This window comes from Gorilla gorilla, chromosome 9, assembly GCF_029281585.2.
Source record: "Gorilla gorilla gorilla isolate KB3781 chromosome 9, NHGRI_mGorGor1-v2.1_pri, whole genome shotgun sequence".
Lineage (NCBI taxonomy): Eukaryota > Metazoa > Chordata > Mammalia > Primates > Hominidae > Gorilla > Gorilla gorilla.
The window spans coordinates 18340460-18362964 of record NC_073233.2 but is presented as its reverse complement, the minus strand read 5'-3'; the positions used below and the strand labels follow the sequence as shown (position 1 = coordinate 18362964).

General features: G+C 33.4%; 1 protein-coding gene across 3 annotated transcripts in view; it reads right to left on the bottom strand.

Annotated features, from left to right (window-relative positions):
• The window catches only part of USP47 (ubiquitin specific peptidase 47), a 115725-nt gene that overhangs the window by 23788 nt on the left and 69432 nt on the right, over window positions 1-22505 (bottom strand). For all 3 annotated transcript variants that reach the window (XM_031007689.3, XM_055356419.2, XM_031007690.3), the window contains 6 exons: window positions 12622-12717; window positions 12379-12531; window positions 9851-10018; window positions 3205-3336; window positions 2649-2725; window positions 2014-2069 (listed from right to left, as the gene is read on the bottom strand). In XM_031007689.3, coding sequence (XP_030863549.1) covers window positions 2014-2069; window positions 2649-2725; window positions 3205-3336; window positions 9851-10018; window positions 12379-12531; window positions 12622-12717 — 682 coding nt within the window. The remainder of the gene's footprint in view (window positions 1-2013; window positions 2070-2648; window positions 2726-3204; window positions 3337-9850; window positions 10019-12378; window positions 12532-12621; window positions 12718-22505) is intronic.

The window sequence follows — 22505 nt, the reverse complement described above, 5'->3', positions numbered from 1 at the left end:
CTCTTGGCTCCAGAACAACTCCAGTATGTGGATTAATATTTTAGAATGAAAAAGCTCTCTGCAACTTGAAAATAATTTCTGACTTCAAATCATGCCATCCCCATCAAACTGTGTGACCTTGGGCAAGTTTACTTCTCCAAATGTAGGTCTCTTCAGCTTATTAATATCATCTACCCCATAAAGTTAGTACCTGAGATACAATAAAACTTAATAAATACTGCTGCTGTTGCTGCTACTGAGTACTACCCATTTGTTTACTATTATCTTTCCTGTGTTCTCAAAGCAGTCTTCAGCTGCCCCCTAACCAAAGAATGCAGAGTCATAAAACTGACACCTTCATCTGTTGGATTTCTCCCTCTCTATACGGTCAAGATTCATTTGAATACAAAAAGTGATGATTATTTGTGATATAGTTTGGACATTTGTCCTCGCCCAAATCTCATGTTGAATTGGAATCCCCAATACTGGAGGTGGGGCCTGGTGGGAGATGTCTGGGTCAAGCCTCATGGCTTGGTGCTGTCTTTGCAATACTGAGTTCTCATGAGTTCTGGTCATTTAAAAGTGTGTGGCACCCCTCCCCCAACCCCGGAACTTGCTTGCTCCTGCTTTTGCCATGTGAAATGCCTGCTCCCATATTGCCTTCTGACATGACTGAAAGCTCCCTGAGGCTTCATCAGAAGCTGAGCAGATGCTAGCATCATGCTTCCTGCAAAGCCTGCAGAACTGTGAGACAATTAAACTTTTCTTTATGAATTACTCAGTTTTGGGTATTTCTTTATAGCAATGCGAGGACAGCCTGATATAATTTGTGAGGCTACTTTTAAACAATTAGTTAAAAGAAAAAGTATATGCAAAAAATCATTACTATAGACTCACATATAATCATTTTTACGAAAGTTTTTCTTAATAATTACAACTTCATATGTAACTCAAAGCATTCAAAGGGACAATATGAAATTATGACACCATTTAATAAAGCCAATGATTATTTGGCATTAAAAAGGGAAAAAAAATTTTATCAAAAATAGCATGTGTCCGTAAAAGGTAAAAGCTGTTGTTTCTAGGAAAGAACTCTAATTTAAAAAATATTCCATGTCATGTCATACAGCGCCCTCTGGTGCTTCATAACAAAACTAGAGTTGGGGGAGTAAAAGAAGGCTGAGTTATTGCACTATTGGAAGGTGGGGTCCACGTGAGGGACATGAATTACAATACTGGCTCTGCTTCCAGATAGCTATGACCTGGGTCAGCTTACTCTTTGGGGTAGTTTCTTTATAATACAGTACAAATGATTACTTCTGCTCTTAAATCTCTGTTCTGAAATGACTTACTATAATTTCCATTTATTTTTTCATTAATTCCATAGTAAATTATTGAACATTACTATATGACAGATCCTAGAATATACTTTATGTGAAAAGATGAGTAAGTCCTAAGCCTTGTACCAATTGAATTCACCATCTAATGAGGGTTTACAAAAATGTGAATAAAAACATAGTGCTTGAAACAGATTTACTAATAGCAACGGTAGTGTCTAAACAAAGGAAATATATTGAAATCAAAGATTGTGATTACATTTTTTTAATTATGAAAAGACTATGAGCAAACACATCACCTGTATATGTATCTGTACACACCCCCCTAGATATTTGTAATACAGCCTGAGTCAGAATTAGCAAGAAAAAACAAACACTGCAATATTTTAAAAGCAATAATTCCAAAAATGTTATCATCCCTACATCAGACTGCACATAATATAATCTTACTACTAATAAACATTCAATTTATTTAATGTAGTTTTGTCTTTTCTTATATTAAAAAATAATTCAACAACATTTTTTCAAGGTCCTTAACATTTGGTATTATTTTGTAACAGTCTTTGTAAATAATTCTTCCAGGCATAAAACAACTTAATTATCCTATCATTTAAAAGTAGTTATCTGGGTTTGCAAACTTACAAAAGAAATTAGTTTATAACACAAATTAAAATCAAATAACTGTAGGTAAACATACTTGCATTTCTGGCTGGATCCTTCAGTCTATAGATCAGCATATATGCATTTGTGGAACTAGTAGAAACATAAAAAAGATTAATAGGGACAAAAAGTAGATTAAAAAGATTCCACTTCTAAGCATGAAATATTTACTTTAAATTGTGATTTTTTAAAAAACAATTAGAAACTCATGTCACTGTTCACAGACACACTGAGATTTAAAACATTCCAGATAAGAGGAAAATCTGTTTCCTCTTGTCACATTTTGAGAAGATTCCGTATCTCCTCTTGGTAATACAGTAAAGTCTTTAACAAAACTGTGTATTGGAATGTCTACATACAACAGTTAAGTCAGGGGCCAGCAAGTTGTTTCCAGCAAGGACCAAACAGTAAAAATCACAGGCTTTGCAGGCCATATGGTCTGTGCTGCAACTACTCAACTATGTTATTATAGTGTAAAAGCATTAACACATAATATAGAAACAAATGGCTATGTCAGTGTTCAAACTTTATTTCCAAAATATTGAGGCAGGTTGGATTTGGCTCATGGGTTGTAGTTCCTCAATCCCTTGGTTAAATCTTTGATGATAAAAAACACTGAGAAGCTATAATTAATTCTAACTTTTAAACACTGAAAATTAGGAAATTGCTTACCTTGCGAAAGCACTGGAATAATATCCTCTGCTTCCTGAAGATCCACCATGTGTTTTCTTAATGTCCTCTTGTGTTATCTGAAAATGTGTTACATGATTTTTTTTTGCAAATTCTATAACACTATCACATTAATGTCAATACGTAACTCAATCTTTAGCCTCAGAGTTAAATGCTATCAAAGACCTTCATGATTGCTCACATAGCCACCAATTCACAAAATTTAATCATAATCAGTGGCTGCTTACCAGCCAGCCAGTTCTAGCATTCCTAATCACACGTGAAGCACAAGTAGCACCTATGAAGGTTCAGGCCCAGAGGAAAATTGGTAGTCTATCTCTGGAGATATTCAGCAAGCCCCAAACAAAACAAAGCAAAACAAAGAAATAATAAACAAAGGCAAGAACTTTACTAAAAGCAAAAATTAAAGACAGATTTGATATGGGTCTTAAGATGTATCACTAGACAGATTCACTCATTCTTAATAAACTTTACTGTTGTTTAGAAACATCCTTACTCCCACCTTTCAGAGTAATAATCTTAAAGGACACCTCCTTACCCTGCTGACATGTTGATCATTGAAGCTGTACCACTGCTCATCACTGAATGACTTTATACATGCATAATAATGACCACCAGCAGCGCTCCCAGAATGAACCATAACAGAGAAAAGTTCATAGATCAAGGAATTCTAATGGGAAAAAATAAAAGTAACTCAGAGGAGAAGGAAAACACAACCCTTATTTGTGTATTTCCTATTCTCTGTTAACACACAGAGAAGTAACATGGCTAGTTGTCCTATATATTACAGGTCAACTTTCCCCTAAGGTAAAACAAAAATGGCAAGTTATCAAACAACTGTATATACCAGAAGTTACACAAGTTTCATCAGTGCACTCTTCCACATTTTAATTATGCTATAACCTTTGAAACCATATATATCTGTAAATATAAACTTACATATGGAAAAATTAAATAATAGTCTAAAATTTCAGAAGCAGATGCTAATTCCAGTGCTGTTCTAAAATGCACAGTCGATAAAAAAAATCCGAAGTAACATACTGTTTCTTATTCAAATTCTATTTCCTTTACAAAAGAGCTGAGGAATATAATTATTTGGAACATCTTCTAATGTATTTATGCATTATCTGTGATATCATGATCTACTGATTTGTTCTCTCATATTAAGAATGAATCCTGAATTATACTATATCTACAATAAATTAAAATTATTTCTTTAGCTTCCTGTTCTGCAAACAATTCTTTAAAGTTTGGAACTAAAGATTATTTTAGGCAAACTTAAGTATTTGTGGAAGAAAATCAAGAAAAGAGGCAACTTGTTTAAAAAAAAGAGGTCATTTATAATGACTTATTTTTATATTTAAGACAATCTTTTCTTTCAGAAGCCCATGCACTTCACAACTCCTAAGACAGTTTGAGATACTGGAGACTCTGCAGACCAGTAACTCTATCACAAAAAAAGAACAGGTAGGAAGACAGAAACAGAGAAGGAGGTTAAAAAGGCAATTTGACATCAGAAGATTTCCAGTTTATGACAGACAAGCTTTATTTTATTTACTTTTCTACAAGTACTAGGGTTTCTCTTCTTTATTCTTTTCCTAAAAAGCATTGTAGAGCCTTCTATAACTTTCAAGAAATTCTAATTTATCTTAAAATAACTTTAAACTGACCACAATATATTGTTAGTGAAATTTCTAGAACAAATTTTGAAAATGTCTGAAAACTTGTTTATGTGGTTCAAATTTTATTCCTAAAACTAAAATTAATTACAGTGGTGATAGGGAGGAAGTTTCAGAATTTATTTGCAATCCAAAATGTGTTTAAAGCATTGAACTACTTATGAAATGTGGTAACCCCATGTTATTAAATTAAAATGCTTTGAATGTAGTAAATACACTAGACAAAATTTTGATATCACTGAATGATATGAATATCTTATCATAAGCAGTCTCCCCATTTAGAAAAAAAATAAACACAGAAAAAGTCTGCCAACCAACAGCTATACATTTTTTAAGTTTCATCATAATGATCAAAGCCAACATAATTATCTTCCTGGAAAATTCTAATAGTAGCAACTTCTAGATGACAATAATGGTGATATATTCAGAAGACTGAATCGCCTTCCAAATTAGAATTTTATACATCTATTTTAAAGCAAAGATAATACAGTCATGACAGAGTAAGGGTTCTCAAATGCAATAATTTTAGTTTCAAATCACAAATACATTGCCAAAAAGTAGGAAGGAAAGTAAAGTGCCTTCATCCAAATGGAGCATGATAATTTGTAAATAAAATTACATAAAAATGTGTCCTAACATTTTCTTCTCTTTTACTATTTAACAAAGCAATACATTACTCCTAATTAAAAGGGGATACATCTTCAAACATGGTACTAGCAAACAGAATTACAAATTTCTAGATCTGGGTAGAACAGAAAGCACCTAGTCCAAATTCCTCCAAAATGTAGCAACTGAAAGGCACACAGATTAAATGATTTGTCCAAAGTGATACAGTTTATTAATAGCAAAGTAAGAACTAAAATCTAGATCATTTGGCCCCCTAATGCAAGGGTCAAAGAGTGTGTATTTTAGGCTTTCTGGGCCATACGGTTTCTGTCGCAACTACTCAACTCTGTCATTATAGTACAAAACAAGACATACATAATATGTAAACAACCAGAGTGAATGTGTTCTGATAAATCTTTATTTACAAAAACTGGTAACACTAAGCAACAGACCTGGAAGCTCAACACCAAATAGAATAAATACCCATCCTGCCCAATAAACCAAAAACCAAAACAACAACAAAAAACAAAAACTCCCATGTTTAGGCATATCATGTTCAAACTGAACAAAACCAAAGACAAAAAAATCTTCAGGGGAGGCAGAGGGGAAAAACACCTTACCTATAGAGGAACAAGGATAAGAATTATAGCACATTTATCATTATAAACCATGCAAGCAAGAAGAGTGTAATGAAATATTTCGTGTTGAAAGAAAAATTATCACCAACCTAGAATTCTATATCCAGAGAAATAATCCTTTAAAAGTGAAGGAGAGAAACTAGAAATCAATAGCAAAAGGAAAACTGGAAAATTCACAAATATGTGTAAGTTGTTTTAAACAACACACTCTTGAACAACCAATGGGTCAAAGAAGAAACCACAAAGGAAATTAGGAAATATCTTGAGACAAATGAAAACAAAAACATAACATACCAAAACTTATGCAATGAAACAAAAGAGGAAAGTTTATAGATGTAAATGCCTACATTAAAAAAAAAAGAAGACATCTCAAATCAATAACCTAACTTTATACCACAAGGAACCAGAAATAGAAGAACAAACTAAGTTGGGAAGGAGGGATGTAAAAAAAGAGGAAGAAGAAGAAAAAAACTAGATTCAGAGTTAGCAGAAGGAAGGAAATAAAGATTAGAGCAGAAATAAATAGAGAATAGGAAAAAAAATGAAACTAAGAGCTGGCTGTTTGAAAAGATCAACAAAGTTTACAAACCCTTAGCTAAGCTAAGAAAGAGAAAAGACTCAAATAACAAAAATCAGAAATGAAAGAGGAGACATTATACTGAAGCCACAGAAATAAAAAGGATCATAAGAGACTGAAAAATTATATGCCAACAAATTGGATACCCTAGAAGAAATGGATAAATTTCTACAAACGTTTAACAGCTTATGAAGGCTGACTCAAGAAGACATAAAAAATCTGAACACATCTATAACTAGTAAGGAGATTGAATCAGTAATCAAAAACCTCCCAACAAAGAAAACCCCAGGACCAGGTTGCTTTGCTAGAGAATTTTATCAAACATTTAAAGAATTAACACGAATCCTTCTCAAACTTTCTGAAAAAGTAAAAAGGAGAAAAACTTCCAAACTCATTCTATATGGTCAGCATGACTTTGATACCAAAATTAGACAAAGATACTAAAAACTATAGAACAATATCTCTTTGATGAATATTCATGCATAAATCCTTAACAAAATACTAGCAAACCAAATTCAGTAACACATTAAAGGACTATACATCATGACTAAGTGATCAATGTAATACACTACATTAACAGAATGAAAAAACCACAGGATCGCTTCAATTGATAAAGAAAAAGCATCTGACAAAATTAAACATCCTTTCATGATAAAAACACTCAACAAACTAGGAATAGAAGGAAATTACCTCAACATAATGAAAGCCTTATATGAAAACCCCACAGCTACCATCATATTAAATGGTGAAAAACTGAAAGCTTTCCCTCTAAGATTGGGAACAAAGCAAAGATGCCCATTCATACCACTTCTGTTCAACATAGTACTGGAAGTCCTAGCCACAGCAATCAGGCAAGAAGAAATAAAAGATATCCAAATAGGAAAGAAAGAAGAAAAATTATTTCTGTTCACTGATGACAATCTTGTATGTAGAAAATAAAGATTCCGCATAAAAAAAAACCCTAACAAGTAAATTCAACAAAAAGTGCAGGATACAAAATCAACACACACACAAATCTGTTGCATTTCTAAATACTAACAATTTATTGTTACACTAACACTAACAATCCAAAAAGAAAATTAAGAAAACAATTCCATTTACAATAGTGTCAAAGAGAATAAAATTCTTAGGAATAAACTTAACCAAGGAGGCAGAAGACTCATACACTGAAAAACCATAAAACATTAAGGTGGCCGGGTGCGGTGGCTCACGCCTGTAATCCCAGTGGGAGGCCGAGGTGGTCGGATCATGAGGTCAGGAGATCAAGACCATCATGGCTAACATGGTGAAACCCCATCTCTACTAAAAATACAAAAAAATTAGCTGGGCATGGTGGCTGGTGCCTGTAGTTCCAGCTACTCAGGAGGCTGAGGCAGGAGAATGGCGTGAACTTGGGAGGTGGAACTTGCAGTGAGCCGAGATCACACCACTGCACTGGAGCCTGGGCGACAGAGCAAGACTCCGTCTCAAAAAAAAAAAACAAAAACAAAAACAAAAACAAAAACAAAAAAACATCAAGGAAAGAAATTAAAGACACAAATAAATGGAAAGACATCCTGTGTTCATGAACTGGAAGACTTAATACTGTTAAAATGTCCACACTATACAAAGTGATCTATAGGTTCAATGCAATCCTTACCAATATTGAAAATAGGAAACAACAGAAAAAGTGAACAAAACCAAAAGCTGGTCCTTTGGAAGAAAAAAACCCCAATACAATTGGTAAATCTCTAATTAGGCTAACCAAGATTAAAAAGACGACACAAATTGCCAGTATCCGAAATGAAAGAAGGTTCATCCCTGCATTAAAAGGACATTAAAGGACAATTAAAAGGACAATAAAAGAATACTTTGTACAACTCTATGCCCCCAAGTTTGATAACACAGATAAAACAGACCAACTTCTTAAAAATCACAAACCACCAGAACTCACAAAGGAGAAACAGGTAACCTGAAAAGCCCTATATCTATTATAGAAATTAAATCAATAATTAACCGCTTTCTAAAAAAGAAAGCACCAGGCCCAGATAATTTCCCTGGTGAATTCTACCAAATATTTAAGAAACAATACCAAGTTTCCACAATCTCTTCCAAAAATAAAGGCAGAGGGAACATTCCCTAACTTACTACATGAGCCCAACATCACCAAAAGCAGATAAAGACACTATGAGAAAGGAAAACTACAGATCAATGCACCTCATGAACACAGATGCAAAAATCCTCTGCAAAATATTAGCAAATCAAATCAACAATGTATAAAAAGAAATACACACCATGACAAAGCAGGATTCATTCCAGGTATGCAAAGACAGCTTAACATTTGAAAATCAATCTATGTAATTCAGGCTGAAGAAGAAAATTACATACATGATCATATCAACTGACATAGAAAAAAAATCTGGAAAAATCCAATACCTATTCATGATAAAAGTTTTCAACAAAGTAGGAAAAGAACATAAAAAACTGAAAGTCAACATCACACTCAATGATAAGAAACTGAAAGCTTTCCTCTGAAGATTGGAAACAAGGTAAGGATGTTCTCCCTCACCACTCTATTCAACACTGCATTGGAAGTCCCACAGAGTGCAGTGAGACAAGAAAAAGGCATGCAGATGGGAAAGGAAGAATACTGTCTTTATTTGCAGATGAAATGAGAGTGTATGTAAAAACACAGGCAATGGCCCAGATTTGGCTCTTCAGCCATAGTTTGCCAACTCTTGCTAGAATGCCATGTTTCTATACTCAGTTACAATGTACTTATTACATTATTCATCACATAGCAATCCCTGCTCAACTGTCTGCCCTGAATGAAACAGATAATTTTAAAAAGTAAAGGGTGGTGGTGATAATTAGAAGAATGGCCTTGGTCTAAAAACAGATTTATGAAAGTAAAACTCTATTTTTAAATATTGCCTTAAAAATCCCTATATTTAATGACTCTGTAATACCTGAGTTAGTGATCAGTCTTCACATTAGTAGTTTATTATTCACACCATGCTCAAGACATTTTATCTATAATCTTTCCCTCAATAAAACAGAATATACGTGGGAAAAAATGGTCTAAAAAACCCTTAAAGTTATTGACACAGGGGCAAGATCCTATCCCAGAAATTATCCAATTCTGTGGTTTTCAAATGATAATCCATGGAACTGTACCATTTTTCAAAATGTCTTGAGGACTATCGCAGGACAGGGGAGAAAGACTGGGGGGGCTTTGGCATTTCCCTACTCAGAAAGATCAGATCTATTATTAATTGTCTCATAAAGTGTTCCATGGCCAGACTTTTAAAAATCAATGACTAATCCAACATTTTACTTTTCTATATAGGAAAACTCAGACAAAATTTATAGATACTTGCTGCAACCTTAAAGGCAGAGGTGGTAATAGAATCTTGGTTTCTTGACTACTAGGCATCGTTTCTGTACCATCCAGCTTGCTTAGACAGTTAAAGTATGGTCTCCCAAAAATTAATGTTCTTACCTGTAAGCAGTTTTTCCCGAAGTTTAATTATAGTCATATATATATATATATATGCACAAAAAAACTATATTTGAGAAGTCTTAACTTTCAAAAATTAAGTTTCTTTTAAAGAGAACTTTATCAGTCACAACAGCTATAGAATTATATAGGAAGTCAGAGATTATTCTCACTTTCAACTAAAAAATGCAAACTATAAAAGGTACCTTTTCAAGTCCAGATTTTGAGATCTTTTCAGTTCCACTATTGGTTTCAAGACAGATTCCTTCATCAACACCATCATCATTGGAGAAATCGTTGCTCATCTGATCACTGTGACAACTACCTTCATTTTCTGCTCCACTGTCAGTGCAACTTTCAGTCTGAGGAGATTTCTTAATAAGACATAATTATCTTAGTTATAAACCAAATACAGAGAAAATATGTTCAACAAAACTTTGTACCTATATACTGCTAATATTTTCACACAATTTAACATATTAGTAAAAATATTTTACTTTAAGCACATTTATTTTCTCTTAAAAATTGAGACCTTAAGTAAAATTAAACAAGCAACAGTGTATTTTAAAAGCATTTCTATCATGTCCTTAAAATTCTAATACAACAAATTAGTGATTCAGAATTCTATTAAACCTCATTTATGTTTACTGTTACATATAAATATAATATAATATAATATATAATATAATATATAATATATAATATATAATATATAATATAATATATAATAATATATAATATATAATATAATATATAATACTGTTACAAATAAATATAATTTCTTTTACATATAAAAGAAATTATCATTTCTTTTATCAAAATCCACAAAATCAGAGAAGCTGAGCTCCAAAATGAGCTTCTGGTGTTCTCAAATCAGGAAAGAATATAATTTCTTTTCTTGAACAAAAAGTTCAACTCGGTTTATCAGTGCGTTAGGTATTACAGATAATTTGAAAGAGAAACAAGACATTGTATTCATCCTTAAGAACTTGATAGTCTTTTTACAGGAAGTAGAAATATAATGGTTACAGCACATTATACTTTTCTACTTTATGGTTTTTAAACCACATTCACACAAATTTAATTTGAAGAATTCTCTTTGTTAGAAACCCCCAAACAATCCTTTCCCCTCTTTAACGTTTTATATACATCCCTAAAAATGTTTTTATTTAAATAATTTGAGAATTTTCTAAGATGCAGGCTTTTGAAATGTATAAGGCATTGCATAGAAGTTCTTGAGTGAAACCAAGCAATATACAATAAGCACAAACTTTTTGCCAGGAACTCTTGTTGTAGGTACTACATCTAATACAGTCTTCATCTCTCAAGAAGGTTAGGTTCAAGGATAAATGGAGATGAAATCCAGCTATAGATCTAAGTCCAAAGAGATATAATTCCTGAAACTTCTTCAGCTGAGCCAAAACATTTCTTGTCCCAAGAACTAAACCTAGAATTCTCTAGAAAGTTTCTACTAAGCTTCATATATAAGTTTTCCTTCTTTGGAAAAAATTTTCCTTTACGAGAAATATATTAGGCATATTCAGAAGACCAATCTACTACTGATCTCTATTTGAGTAGAAATCCTACAAAGATTATGTCTCCTCTGAAAGTCTGGCACACTTTGGGTAGATTTCCTAGCTTAAGCGCAACTGTCTGAGACATTATTTTAAATTAAACTTTTCAAAATGTTATCGGTCATAGTTACCATTCAATGAACAGCTACTTCATCTACGGCATCTGGAAATGAGGCTCAAAAGGTTTTATGAATTATCCAAGGTCAAGAGGCTAGCAAGTAGCAGGACAAGAATTTGAATCCACATCTAGCTATGCCTAAAACATGTGCTCTTCTACACCAAACTGCCTCATAGTACTCAATAGCACTAAATAAAACTTAGTGAATGTTTAAAATTATTTTTGAACTCCTGGGAAAAGGCATTTTTTATAACTATAGTAATCAGTTCCAGTAAAAAAAAAAAAAAAAAAAAAAAACGCTTCAGGGTAATTCTGAGAATAAAGATTTATCACTTTGAAATAATTAGCCTAAGTGATTATAAGTATTCGACATAATAAAATCAGAAGAGTTTCCAAAATAATAGAGTGGAATATTGTAAGTCTTTCATTGAATAAGGTTAGAAGAACCAGAGAATTTTGGCAGGCCAAAGTGTGGGAAGAAATTGATAAGCATTACATCATGTGTCACTTCAAATCCCATGCTTAAATTATTTAAATAAAGTTTCAAATTAAAAAAACTAAAAAAGGAAAACAGACAAAATAGTAAATACAAAATAGTAGGTAAGTACAAGAAATTAAGCCCATGCTATTCAGTTGGTTCATTCATTCTATCATAGGCATTGTCTGCATTTATTATAGATCAGAAACATGAGTATGGCTTACCTTCAGGCTGGTTTCAATAACGACGAAATTATAAAATATAAGATTATCACTCAACTTCAAGAAATAATTCCAAAGCTGAGTTCCTTATTGTCTTTTCAAAGAGTATCATAAGTTACTCTGATCAAACAAGAATATTTAAAATATAATTTATGCAGTCATGAAAAGCTTATACAAAGGTAAATCATTTTATTGAATTCCGCATTAGAAAATAAGAAAGAAAAAGTTTCCATCAAGAAGACAGTCTAAATGACATCAGTGTTATTACCTCAAACAGCTCTTTCAAAGACATGACTGACTAATGTGGATTAATGAAAAATACTTTAAAATAACAAATATTTACCTCATCTTCAACATCAATAAAGGTACTCATATCTAGTTCCTCGGGAAATGTCATTCGATCATTCAGTTTAATCCTATGCATGGTTGTATAATCAAAATCGAATCTTTTCAGCTGTAAGGTCAGCAGATAAGGAAAATGCAAAAACCGAAGGCCCTAAAAAACAAACAACAAAAAGGGGGAGAGTCTATTGAATATGGAATATTATCTCAGATTCCTAAGTATTAATCTCTACATGGCATTTACCTTCCGTGCATCACACTTCTTCTTACAACGTTCACAAAAATACTGATTTGGGCCATCCAGAATCTCTGGCTGAATAAATGCATGCAATGCTTCTTCCTAGTTAGAAAAAAATTTGTTTTATAATTACTTAAAATATTATATTAATGACAAAATCCTGAATAAAAAAGACTGCAATTACTAAAACAGTTATAAGTAGAATGGTTAGAAATTTAGGAACTCAAAATGTACCAAGGAAAATTATCAACAGTAAAATCATATTATCACTATAAAAATTAAGCAAAAAAAATTATTTCATTCTACACAAGATTTGCCTTTCTTAGTATTGCAATATCACAGTCATTTCAACCTGATTTTCATTGACTTTACATTGCAGTGTTTGGCTAAATAATCTCTAAAAATATCCTCAGTCCTTAGATAAAAAGTAATTCCACACTTCTAAGAAAAGCAGTTGCATGCATCAATCTTCTTATAAAAGGAAGCATTTAAAACTGTACAGTAAATATTAATGTTCTCTAAAGAATTCACACTTTTCATACACTTAAAAATCATGTAAGCATCCTTAATCGCCATAGTTAGGATCAGTCAGTAATCTGCCACTGCACTAGTTATAAAGATTGAAAAACACTGTGCAACCTTCTGTGTGTGTGTGAGATACTGCTCCATTTGGAAATGTATAATGAGGATCCTGGATTGTTAATTTGGTAGAACCACGTGGTTCTCTTTTCTCCATACAGCATTACAACAGAAGTAAGAAACTTCATATAAATACTGTTAAAGAATCAGTGGCATAAAATTAATTTTTATTTTAGTAATTGGTTTTTCACGATTAAAAAATTAGTTAATATAGCATATAAGATTGGACGCATAATCTCAAATTTCATCTGATGTTCTCTCTTTTCTTCACACATGGGCTAAGCAGAACTACTGATAATATTACACATAAACTAAAAGAAATGGAATCATTAAGACAGTATCTTCAAATATTTTTCTTTTGATATAGGACAAGCTGTTCCTCAAAAGATAAAGGAGCTTAATGGTCGTAGTTGCAAAATAGCTGGCCAAGCTTAGAAAACTACTGTCCACATATTGTTTGATAGAGCTCACTTTGGAACAAGATAAAAATAAGAAAAGACATAGATATTCAAAGGTGTCTAAACCCATCTGATCCCCTATTTTGTTCTCAGAACACAAGGAAACAAGTGGAGAAGAAACCAAACGGCTGGGTTTTTTTCCACATGACCATACATTTTATTGGTGGTCAAATGACACATTTAGAAAAAAATTTTTTTTCCCTCTCAGGCATACTTTTGGGGGAAAAAGGCAAGTTCTATAAAAAATAACAGAAAAGCTTTAAAGAAATTACATCTATAGCTTAACACAGACTGATACTAAATGTCAGGCTTTCCAAATAGTGGTAATTTGAACTGGTAAAAACTCAATATTCAAAAAAGGATGGGGGGAGAGGGAGAGTGAGATAATTACGTAACTCAAATTCTACTTTGGTGTGTGTGTATTGGTCTCCGGCTTATAGTTAATACCTAGAGATCTTTTAAAAAAATTAAAACTTGGAGAAAAGTTTAAAGAACAGAGAACTCTCAAATACTTTACTCATATTCATCAACTTTTAAACATTTTTGCCAATTTTGCTTTCCCTCGCCCAACCCAACATTACTATGTATCTTTGTTTTAGCCATTTGAGAGTAGGTTCACACCTCATCATGCTTTGCCTCTTAACTTCAATATGACTTTTTAAGAATAAAGATATTCTTACACAAACAGTAATCAAACTCTGGAAAATTTAATACTGATAAAGTACTTTCATCAGCCATATTCCAATTCTGTCAACTACCTTAATAATGTATTTCTCTCCATCTAGTACACAATCTATCTCAAGGCCACAGATTTTGTTTGGTCTCTTGAGATTCCTTTAATCTCAAGGCATTCCAGAGTTTGCCTTTCTTTCATAACACAGATATTTTTTGAAGAACAGAGGCCACTTATTTTATAAAATGTTCTGCAATTTGGATTTGTCTGATGTTCTTCATTATTAGATTTATACATTCCTTGCTAGGCTACTATGACATTAGCAAAGATGTGCCCTTCTAAGGGTAGCATAGTCACAGGCCATGATGTACCTAGCTTTCTCTTTGGTGATATTAGCTTTAATTATCTGGTCAAGGTATTGTCCAGTCTCTCTACCATATAGTTATTATTTTTACTCTCGCAGCTAATAAGCAGTCCATAACGAGATACTTGGAGACCATGCAAAAATCCTGAGCCTTACCAAATCTTCCACCCTTGATTTTAACATCCACTTACAGATTCCTGCCTAAATCAAATTTTAATGTTTGCTTTCTGAACCAACTTGAAAATCTTTTTAATAGGCAATTTAAGCCTACTCATATTTGATATGACTGGTATGCTTGGTCCTATCTCAGTCACTACTGTGTAATTACTGTGTGTGTTAGGCAATATTTATTGTGTTCCTTTGTTATTTTTTACATTTTCTTTTGGTATTTAGCAAGGTTTGTAATTTTATTCTACAGTTACTTTTGCATTTATAGTTTTGTTGGTGTCCTTGGACCTCTTTTTTTCCCACCCACCCCCACCCTGTTTTACTCTTTCTTAAGCTTTCAGTGTCTGCCAGTTTTAAATGGTCTCCTTTATTCCCCACCCACACAACAGTCTGTGATCTTATTCTGCTTTCCCTTTCTCTCCCCCTTCTAAAAAGTGGTATTATTTGTACTTTGTCTAACATGTAACATTACATACTATTCTGCTGTTCCCGTGTTCCCACCCTTGTATTTAGGCCTTAATTTAATATAGTAAGTGCTCACAGTTCTTTTGCCGAAGCTGCCCGTGATCTCTTGGTTGGGTTAAGCTCATCCTCTAATGAACTCCTCAATGGCTCATGGATATAATACCCAATGAGTTCCTGAATATTCAAACTTGTCTTTTTATAACTGTCATAATTAAGAAACACTTGCCTGGCTATCAAATCCTTGGCTGGTACTTTCTTGAATTTCTGGAAATTGCTACTCTGTTGGCAGGATTTGCATGTTGTTCTTCTGAAATGTGATGCCAACCCAATTCATCTTTTTTTTCAGATGAGGTCTTGCTCTGTCATCCAGGCTGGAATGCAGTGGTGTGCTGGCTCACTGCAGCTTTGAAATCCCTGGCTCAAGCAATTCTCTTACCTCAGGCCTCCTGAATAGTTAGGACCACAGGCACATGCCACCACAACTGATAACTGATTTTTTATTTTTTTGTAGAGACATGGTCTCAATATGTTGCCCAAACTGGTCTCAAACTCCTGGGTTCAAGGGATCCTCCTGCCTCAGCCTCTCAAAATGCTGGAATTACAGGCATGAGCCACTGCGACTGGCCTCAATTCATCTTTAATAGTTTACTAAAATACATCTCAGAGTTTATCATTCCAGGTCCTTCAAAAGGTAGACTTGACATTTCCCTTATTCCCAGAAAGTTTCTCTGAATTATAGTTTATCTATTAGTTCTGGTCCACTGTTTTATTTTTCTTCTTCACAGACTCCAATTATGTTGGACACCCTTTGCTGGTCTTCTTTTTCAATTTTTTTTTTCGGAGATCCTTTTTACTTTTACAAAAATCTCATTTCCATTCAATGTCCTTCATTAGATCTTCTATTTTCTCTTGAGCATTTTGTAATTTATTCTTCACTTCTAAGATATTTTTGTCTTTTTCTTCTGTTTCTTTCCTGAATTTGATGAATTCCCACTTCATTTCTTACAGCATTGTTTTGTTTTTTAAATCTATTTCTTTGCTTAAGTTTTTGGATACCAGGTTTTGTTCTGCTCATTTGAGAATATTTAATTCAGTCAGAGTACCATGTTGATAATTCCAGAGTGACAACAGTTTCATATTCTAGATCTTACTGCTCCCCATATATTATGCAAAATGTAATTCTGCACATCTTTTTATTTACTTATTTGAGACAGGATCTCACCACGTTGCCCAGGCTGGTCTCAAACTCCTAAGCTCAGGCAATCCTCTGCCTTGACCTCCCAAAGTGCTAGGATTACAGGTGTGAGCCACCATGCCCAGCCTGCACATCCTTTTACACTATAATTTTCAGAATTCAGGATAGAATATAAAGAATTCTTACATCCTTAGTTCTCCAACCAAAAACAATACGGGTTATTCCAATTTTAGAGCTAATGCAAATAATCCAGGCACAGTGCAATCAAAAGGTATATGCAAGGAATGGTATTGCCTATAAATCCTTTTTTTAACCATTTATATGTACATATGAATTATTCATCAATTAAAATCTACTTAATTTTGAATAGAGAAATGAGTGTTAAAACACCATACTTCAATTTTTACATGAACAAAAAAAGAAAGTAGATCCACCATTGAGAATTATTTCCTGATTTTGATGTACTAAGCAATTTTGGTACTACTGATATACAGGAACATGATGTTTTCCTTAAAAATATATTCAACTGTCTTTCCCAGAATATATACTTTAACATTACTACTTTTTAACTAGGAAAAGGCCTATATACTTTTACCTAAGCTGTCTACTTTTTTTTTCATTGAAACTTTTAAGATAATTGTAAATTCATGTGCAATTGTAAGAAATAACATACAGAGACCTCTTGTACACTTCCCCCAGTTTACTGGAAACATTTTGCAAAACTATGGCATATCATAACCATGATATTGGCATTCATACACCTATCTAATTCAGATTTTCCCAGCTTTAGTGCACTCATTTGCCTGTGTATATGTGTCTATTAAGTTCCATACAATTCTATCACCTGCAGAGGTTCATATATTCAACGCCCGTCAAAAGACTGAACAGTTCCTATGCAAGGATAACTTGTGCCACCCTCTTATAGCCACAACCACCTGCTTCTCCTCTCCCTGCTCCCACCAAATCCGTAAGACCTGGTAATGGTTAATCTGTCCCACAGTTCTAAAATGTTGTCATATCAAAAGTATTACATAAATGGAATCATAAAGTATGTAATAACCTTTTGAGATTGGCTTTTTTCACTCGGAATAATTCCCTGGATATTCTTTCAAGTTTTTGTGTTTATTAATAGTTTGTTCCTTTTTATTGCTAAGTACTATTTCATGGTTTGTATGAACCACAGTTTGTTAAACCATTCACTTATTGAAGCAGATATGGGCTGATTCCAGTTTTGAATATTAAAAACAAAGATGGAATAAATATTTGTGCACAGGTTTTCATGTAAACATAAATTTCAATTTTTCTGGGATAAATGACCAAGAGTTCAATTGCTAGAGTTTATGGTAACTGCACGTGTCATTTTATAAGAAACTACCCATAACATTTCACATTCCCACCAGCAGTGTATGCGTGATACAGTTTCTCCACATAGTCACCAGATTTCCATGCTGTCCTTACTTGTAGCCATCTGGCAGGTAAAGAATAATATATTCATTATGGTTTGAATTTGCATTTCCCTAATAGCCAGCAATGTTGAGTATCTTTTCTGTATTTGACATTTGTATATCCTCTTTAATGAAATGTTATGTCTTTTGCCAATTGTCTAGATGAATTTTTCTAAACTGATGTCTTGAGAGTACTTTATATATTCTAGATATGAGTCCTTTGTCCGATAGACAGCTTGCAAATATGTCTGGAGCTTCTCTTTATCATATGGGCTTTCAGAGAGTAAATATTTTTAATTTTAATGTTTGCTAATTGTCCCTTTTGTAGACTGTACTTTTGATAGCAAATCTAAAAACTCTTTGCTTAGCCCAGATCTGGAAGACTTTCTCCTATGTTTTTTCTAAAAGTTACATAGTCTTACATTTTACATTTAAATTTATGACCCATTTTGAGTTAATTTTTGTATAAAGTCATTTAAGTCAAGGTTCATTTTTGTGATATGGATGTCCAGTTGTTCCATCACCATTTGTTGGAAACACCATTTTTCCTCCATTGACTTGCTTTTGTGTCTCAGTCAATATCAGTCAATAATTAGTTAGGCATATTTGTGTGGATCTATTTCTGGGTTTTCTATTCTATTCCACGGATCTATTTGCCTACCCCTCTACCAATATCACATAGTCTTGATTACTATAGCCATATAATAAGTCTTTTTGGCTAAGTAGTATTCCATTCCAAATCACATGGACTGGTAACTTCCACTTTATTTTTATTTTTGAAAACTCTTAGCTATTCTAGTTTCTTAGGCTTCCATATACATTTTGGAATAAGCTTGTATATGTCCTCAAAAAATCTTGCTGGACTTTGACAGGAACTCCATTAAGACTATGTAATTATCTTTACTGTATTGTATCTTCCAATTAATAAGTACAGTATGTTTCTCCATTTACTTAAATATTCTTTTCAAAGTTTTTTTGACACATGATACTGTAAATATTTATGAAGTACATGTGATACTTGATACATGCATAGAATCAAGTCAAGGTATTTAGGATATCCATCACCTTGAACATTTACCATTTCTTTGTATTGGGAACATTTCAAATCTTCTATTCTAGCTATTTTGAGATACACAATATATTGTTAACTATAGTCACTCTAATCTGCTCTCAAACACTAGAACTTACTGCTTCTATCTAACTGTATGTTTGTACCTATTAACCAACCTGTCTTTATCCCCGCCTCTCTCAAACACACTGTTCCCAGCCTCTGGTAACTATCATTCTACTCTCTACCTTCATGAGATCAGCTTTATTTTTAGTTCCCACATGTAAATGAGAACATGTAATATCTGTCTTTCTGCTCCTAGCTTATTTAACATAATCTTTTCAAAGTTTTGTAGTTTTGAACACATAGGTCCAGTACATTTTTTGTTGGATTTCCATCTTTTTTCTTTTTGTAAAATTATAAATGGTATTGTATTTTAAACTTCACTTTCTACATGTTCATTGTTAGTATCTTGAAATACAATTTATTTTTTATGTTATTTTTATCCTGCTACCTTGCTAAACTCACGTTATTAGTTCAGGTGTTTTTTTTTTGTTTTTGTTTTTTGTACAAGCCCTGGGATTTTCTACATAGATAATCATATCACCTAAAAATACAGACAATTTTATTTCTTCCTTTAGTAGTGCTTTTCATTTCCTCTTCTTACCTTACTGTGTTGGCTAGGACTTCTAGGACTATGCTGAAAAGGAGTGGTAGGAGCAGACATCCTTGCCTAGACAAGCGTGCCATTCCCTAGGAAGAAAGCAGTCTCTCACAATGAAGTATGATGTTAGCTATAGATATTTTAGATACGTTTTTTAATCAAGTTGAGGAAATTTCCCTCTATTCCTAGTAATCTGAGTTATTATAAGTGAATTTTGAATTTTATTAAGTGCCTTTTCTAAATCGATATGATCACATGAATTTTCTTTTTTGGCTTGTTAATATGGAAGATTATACTCATTGATTTTTAAAATACTGACCAGTCTTGAATCCCAGAAATCAATCCTATTTAGTCACAATATATAATTCTTTTTATAAATTGCTTAATTCCATTTGCTAATATTTTGGAAAGAATTTTACCAACTACACATATAAGGGATACTGTTTTTTTTAAGAACTGTCTTGGTTTAATATCAGGTAAGAATACTGTCACAGGACTATGGGTTTCCTCCTCTTCCTTTCTTTTTTTTTTTGAAAAGAAATTGTATAGACCTGGTGTTCACTGTTCTTCGAATCTTTGATACAAGTATCCAGTGAAACAATCAAGATTTGGAGATTTCCTTTTCAAGAGGTTTTAAATTATAAATGTAATTACCTTAACAGTTACAGGACTATTCAAATTATCTAATTCCTATTGAGTTCTTTTCAAAGAATTGGTTCGTTTTATCTAAGTTGTCAAATTTATATGTGCAGAGTTGTTTGTTGTGATCCCTTTGATATCTGCAAGATCTATAGTTATATCCTTTTCATTCCTGATACTGGAAATTTTTGTCTTCCCTTTTTCTCTGTCAGTCTTCCTATTTGTCAATTTTATTGTCTTTTCAAAGAGCCAGCCCTTTGTTTTGTTGACTTCCTCTACTGTTTTCTCATGTTCAATGTTACTGATTTCTCGGCTTTTCTTTATTATGTCCTTCCTTCCGCTTGCTTTGGGTTTCTTTTGCTCTTCTTTTTTCAGGTTAGGTGGAAGCTTAGATTACTGACTTGGCCCTTTTCCTGTCTTTTAGTATAAGCATTTAATACTGTGAGTTTCCCTCTCGGTATTGCTTTAGTTGTGCCTCAAAAAAATTCGTTATGTTTTACTTTTCATTAAGTTCAAAATATTTTTAAAATTTCCCTTGAGACTTCCTCTTTGACCCATGGATCATTTAGAAGCGTTATTTCCCAAGTGTTTTGTGATATTCCTGTCTGCTAATCTGATTCCACTGTTGTTGAAAAAAATCACACATTCCATGATTTTAAATTTTTTGAGGTCTTATGGTCCAGAGCATATGGTCTATCCTCGTATATATTTAATGGATACTTGAAAAGGATGTGTATTCTGCTACTGTTGGGTGAAGCACTTTAGCAATGTTCATTAGATCTGTTGGTTGATGGTGTTGCTGAGTTCTACATCTTTGCTATTTCTGTCTAGTTGTTCTACCTATCAGTAAGAGAGGGAGGCGTGCTGAAGTCTGCAACTGTAATTGTAGATGTCTTTTTCCTTTTAGTTCTGACAGTTTTTCCTTCATGTATTTTGGCAGCTGTGTTAGTTTCTGCATACACATTTAGGATTGTTGTCTTCTTGGTTGTTTGACACTTTTATTACAATGTAACACCCCTCTCTGTCTCTGGTAATTTTCTTTGCTCTAAAGTCTTCTTTATCTGACACTAATATGGCCATTCCTGATTTATTTTGCCTTATTGTGTTTGGGGTTTGCTCAGCTACTCAGATCTGTAGGTTTATGCCTTTTGCTAAATTTGGAACATTTTCATCCATTATTTCTTTGTACCTGCCTTCTTTTTCCTTATTAATCTCCTTTCAGGACTTTAATGACACAAATGTTACACCTTTGCTCTCCTTCCAGTATTCCAATGACACAGTGTTAAACCTTTTGTTATAGTCCCATAAGTCCTTGAGGATATATATTTTTTTCAGTCTATCTTCTCTCTGCTGTTTAGACTGGGTAATATCTATCATTCTATCTTCAAGTTCACAGATTCGACCTACTGTCTCTTTCATTCAGCTGTTCAGCCTATCCACTGGGTTTTTAATTTTGCTTATTGCAGTTTTCAGTTCCAAATTTTCATTTCTTTGTATCTCTAACTGATTCCCTAAAATTTTCATTGTTTTCAGTGTGCTTAGGACTGCTCACTGAAGTGTTTCTATGATGGCTGCTTTAAAATATTTATCAAATAATCCTAACATCTTTGTCATTTCAGTGTTTATGTCTACTGGCTTTCTTTTTTAACTCAAACTGAGATTTGTGATTTTTTAATTGAAACCTGGACATTTGGGGTGTTATGAGATTCTGGACCATATTTAAACCTTCTAGTTTAAATGCCTCCTTTGACACTGTACCATCTGGGGAAAGGGCTCTGCCATATTAGTGCCAGATGGCATTAGAAGTCCAGGTTTCCCACTTGGCCTATGTGGACATCTGAATGGAGGAAGCTCCTTGTTAGTGCTGCGCAGGGAAAGGAATTCTGGGTATTCAGTAGGTCTCTGCTGATATAACCTTGGCTGTAAAGGGCAGGAGTATCTCAGTACTACACCCCAACACTGACACAAGCAGGAGGGGCTCGCCTCTTTACCCCTGGGACGTGGTGAAGGAACAGAGAATCTAGGCTCCCCACTCAGCACTGGCAGGCACAAGTTGATGTAAGGCCTTTTTTTCCTGTGGTGTTTGGTTAGAGCACAGCAGTTATGGTCTAAAAGTTTTCTGGCTTGCTAGG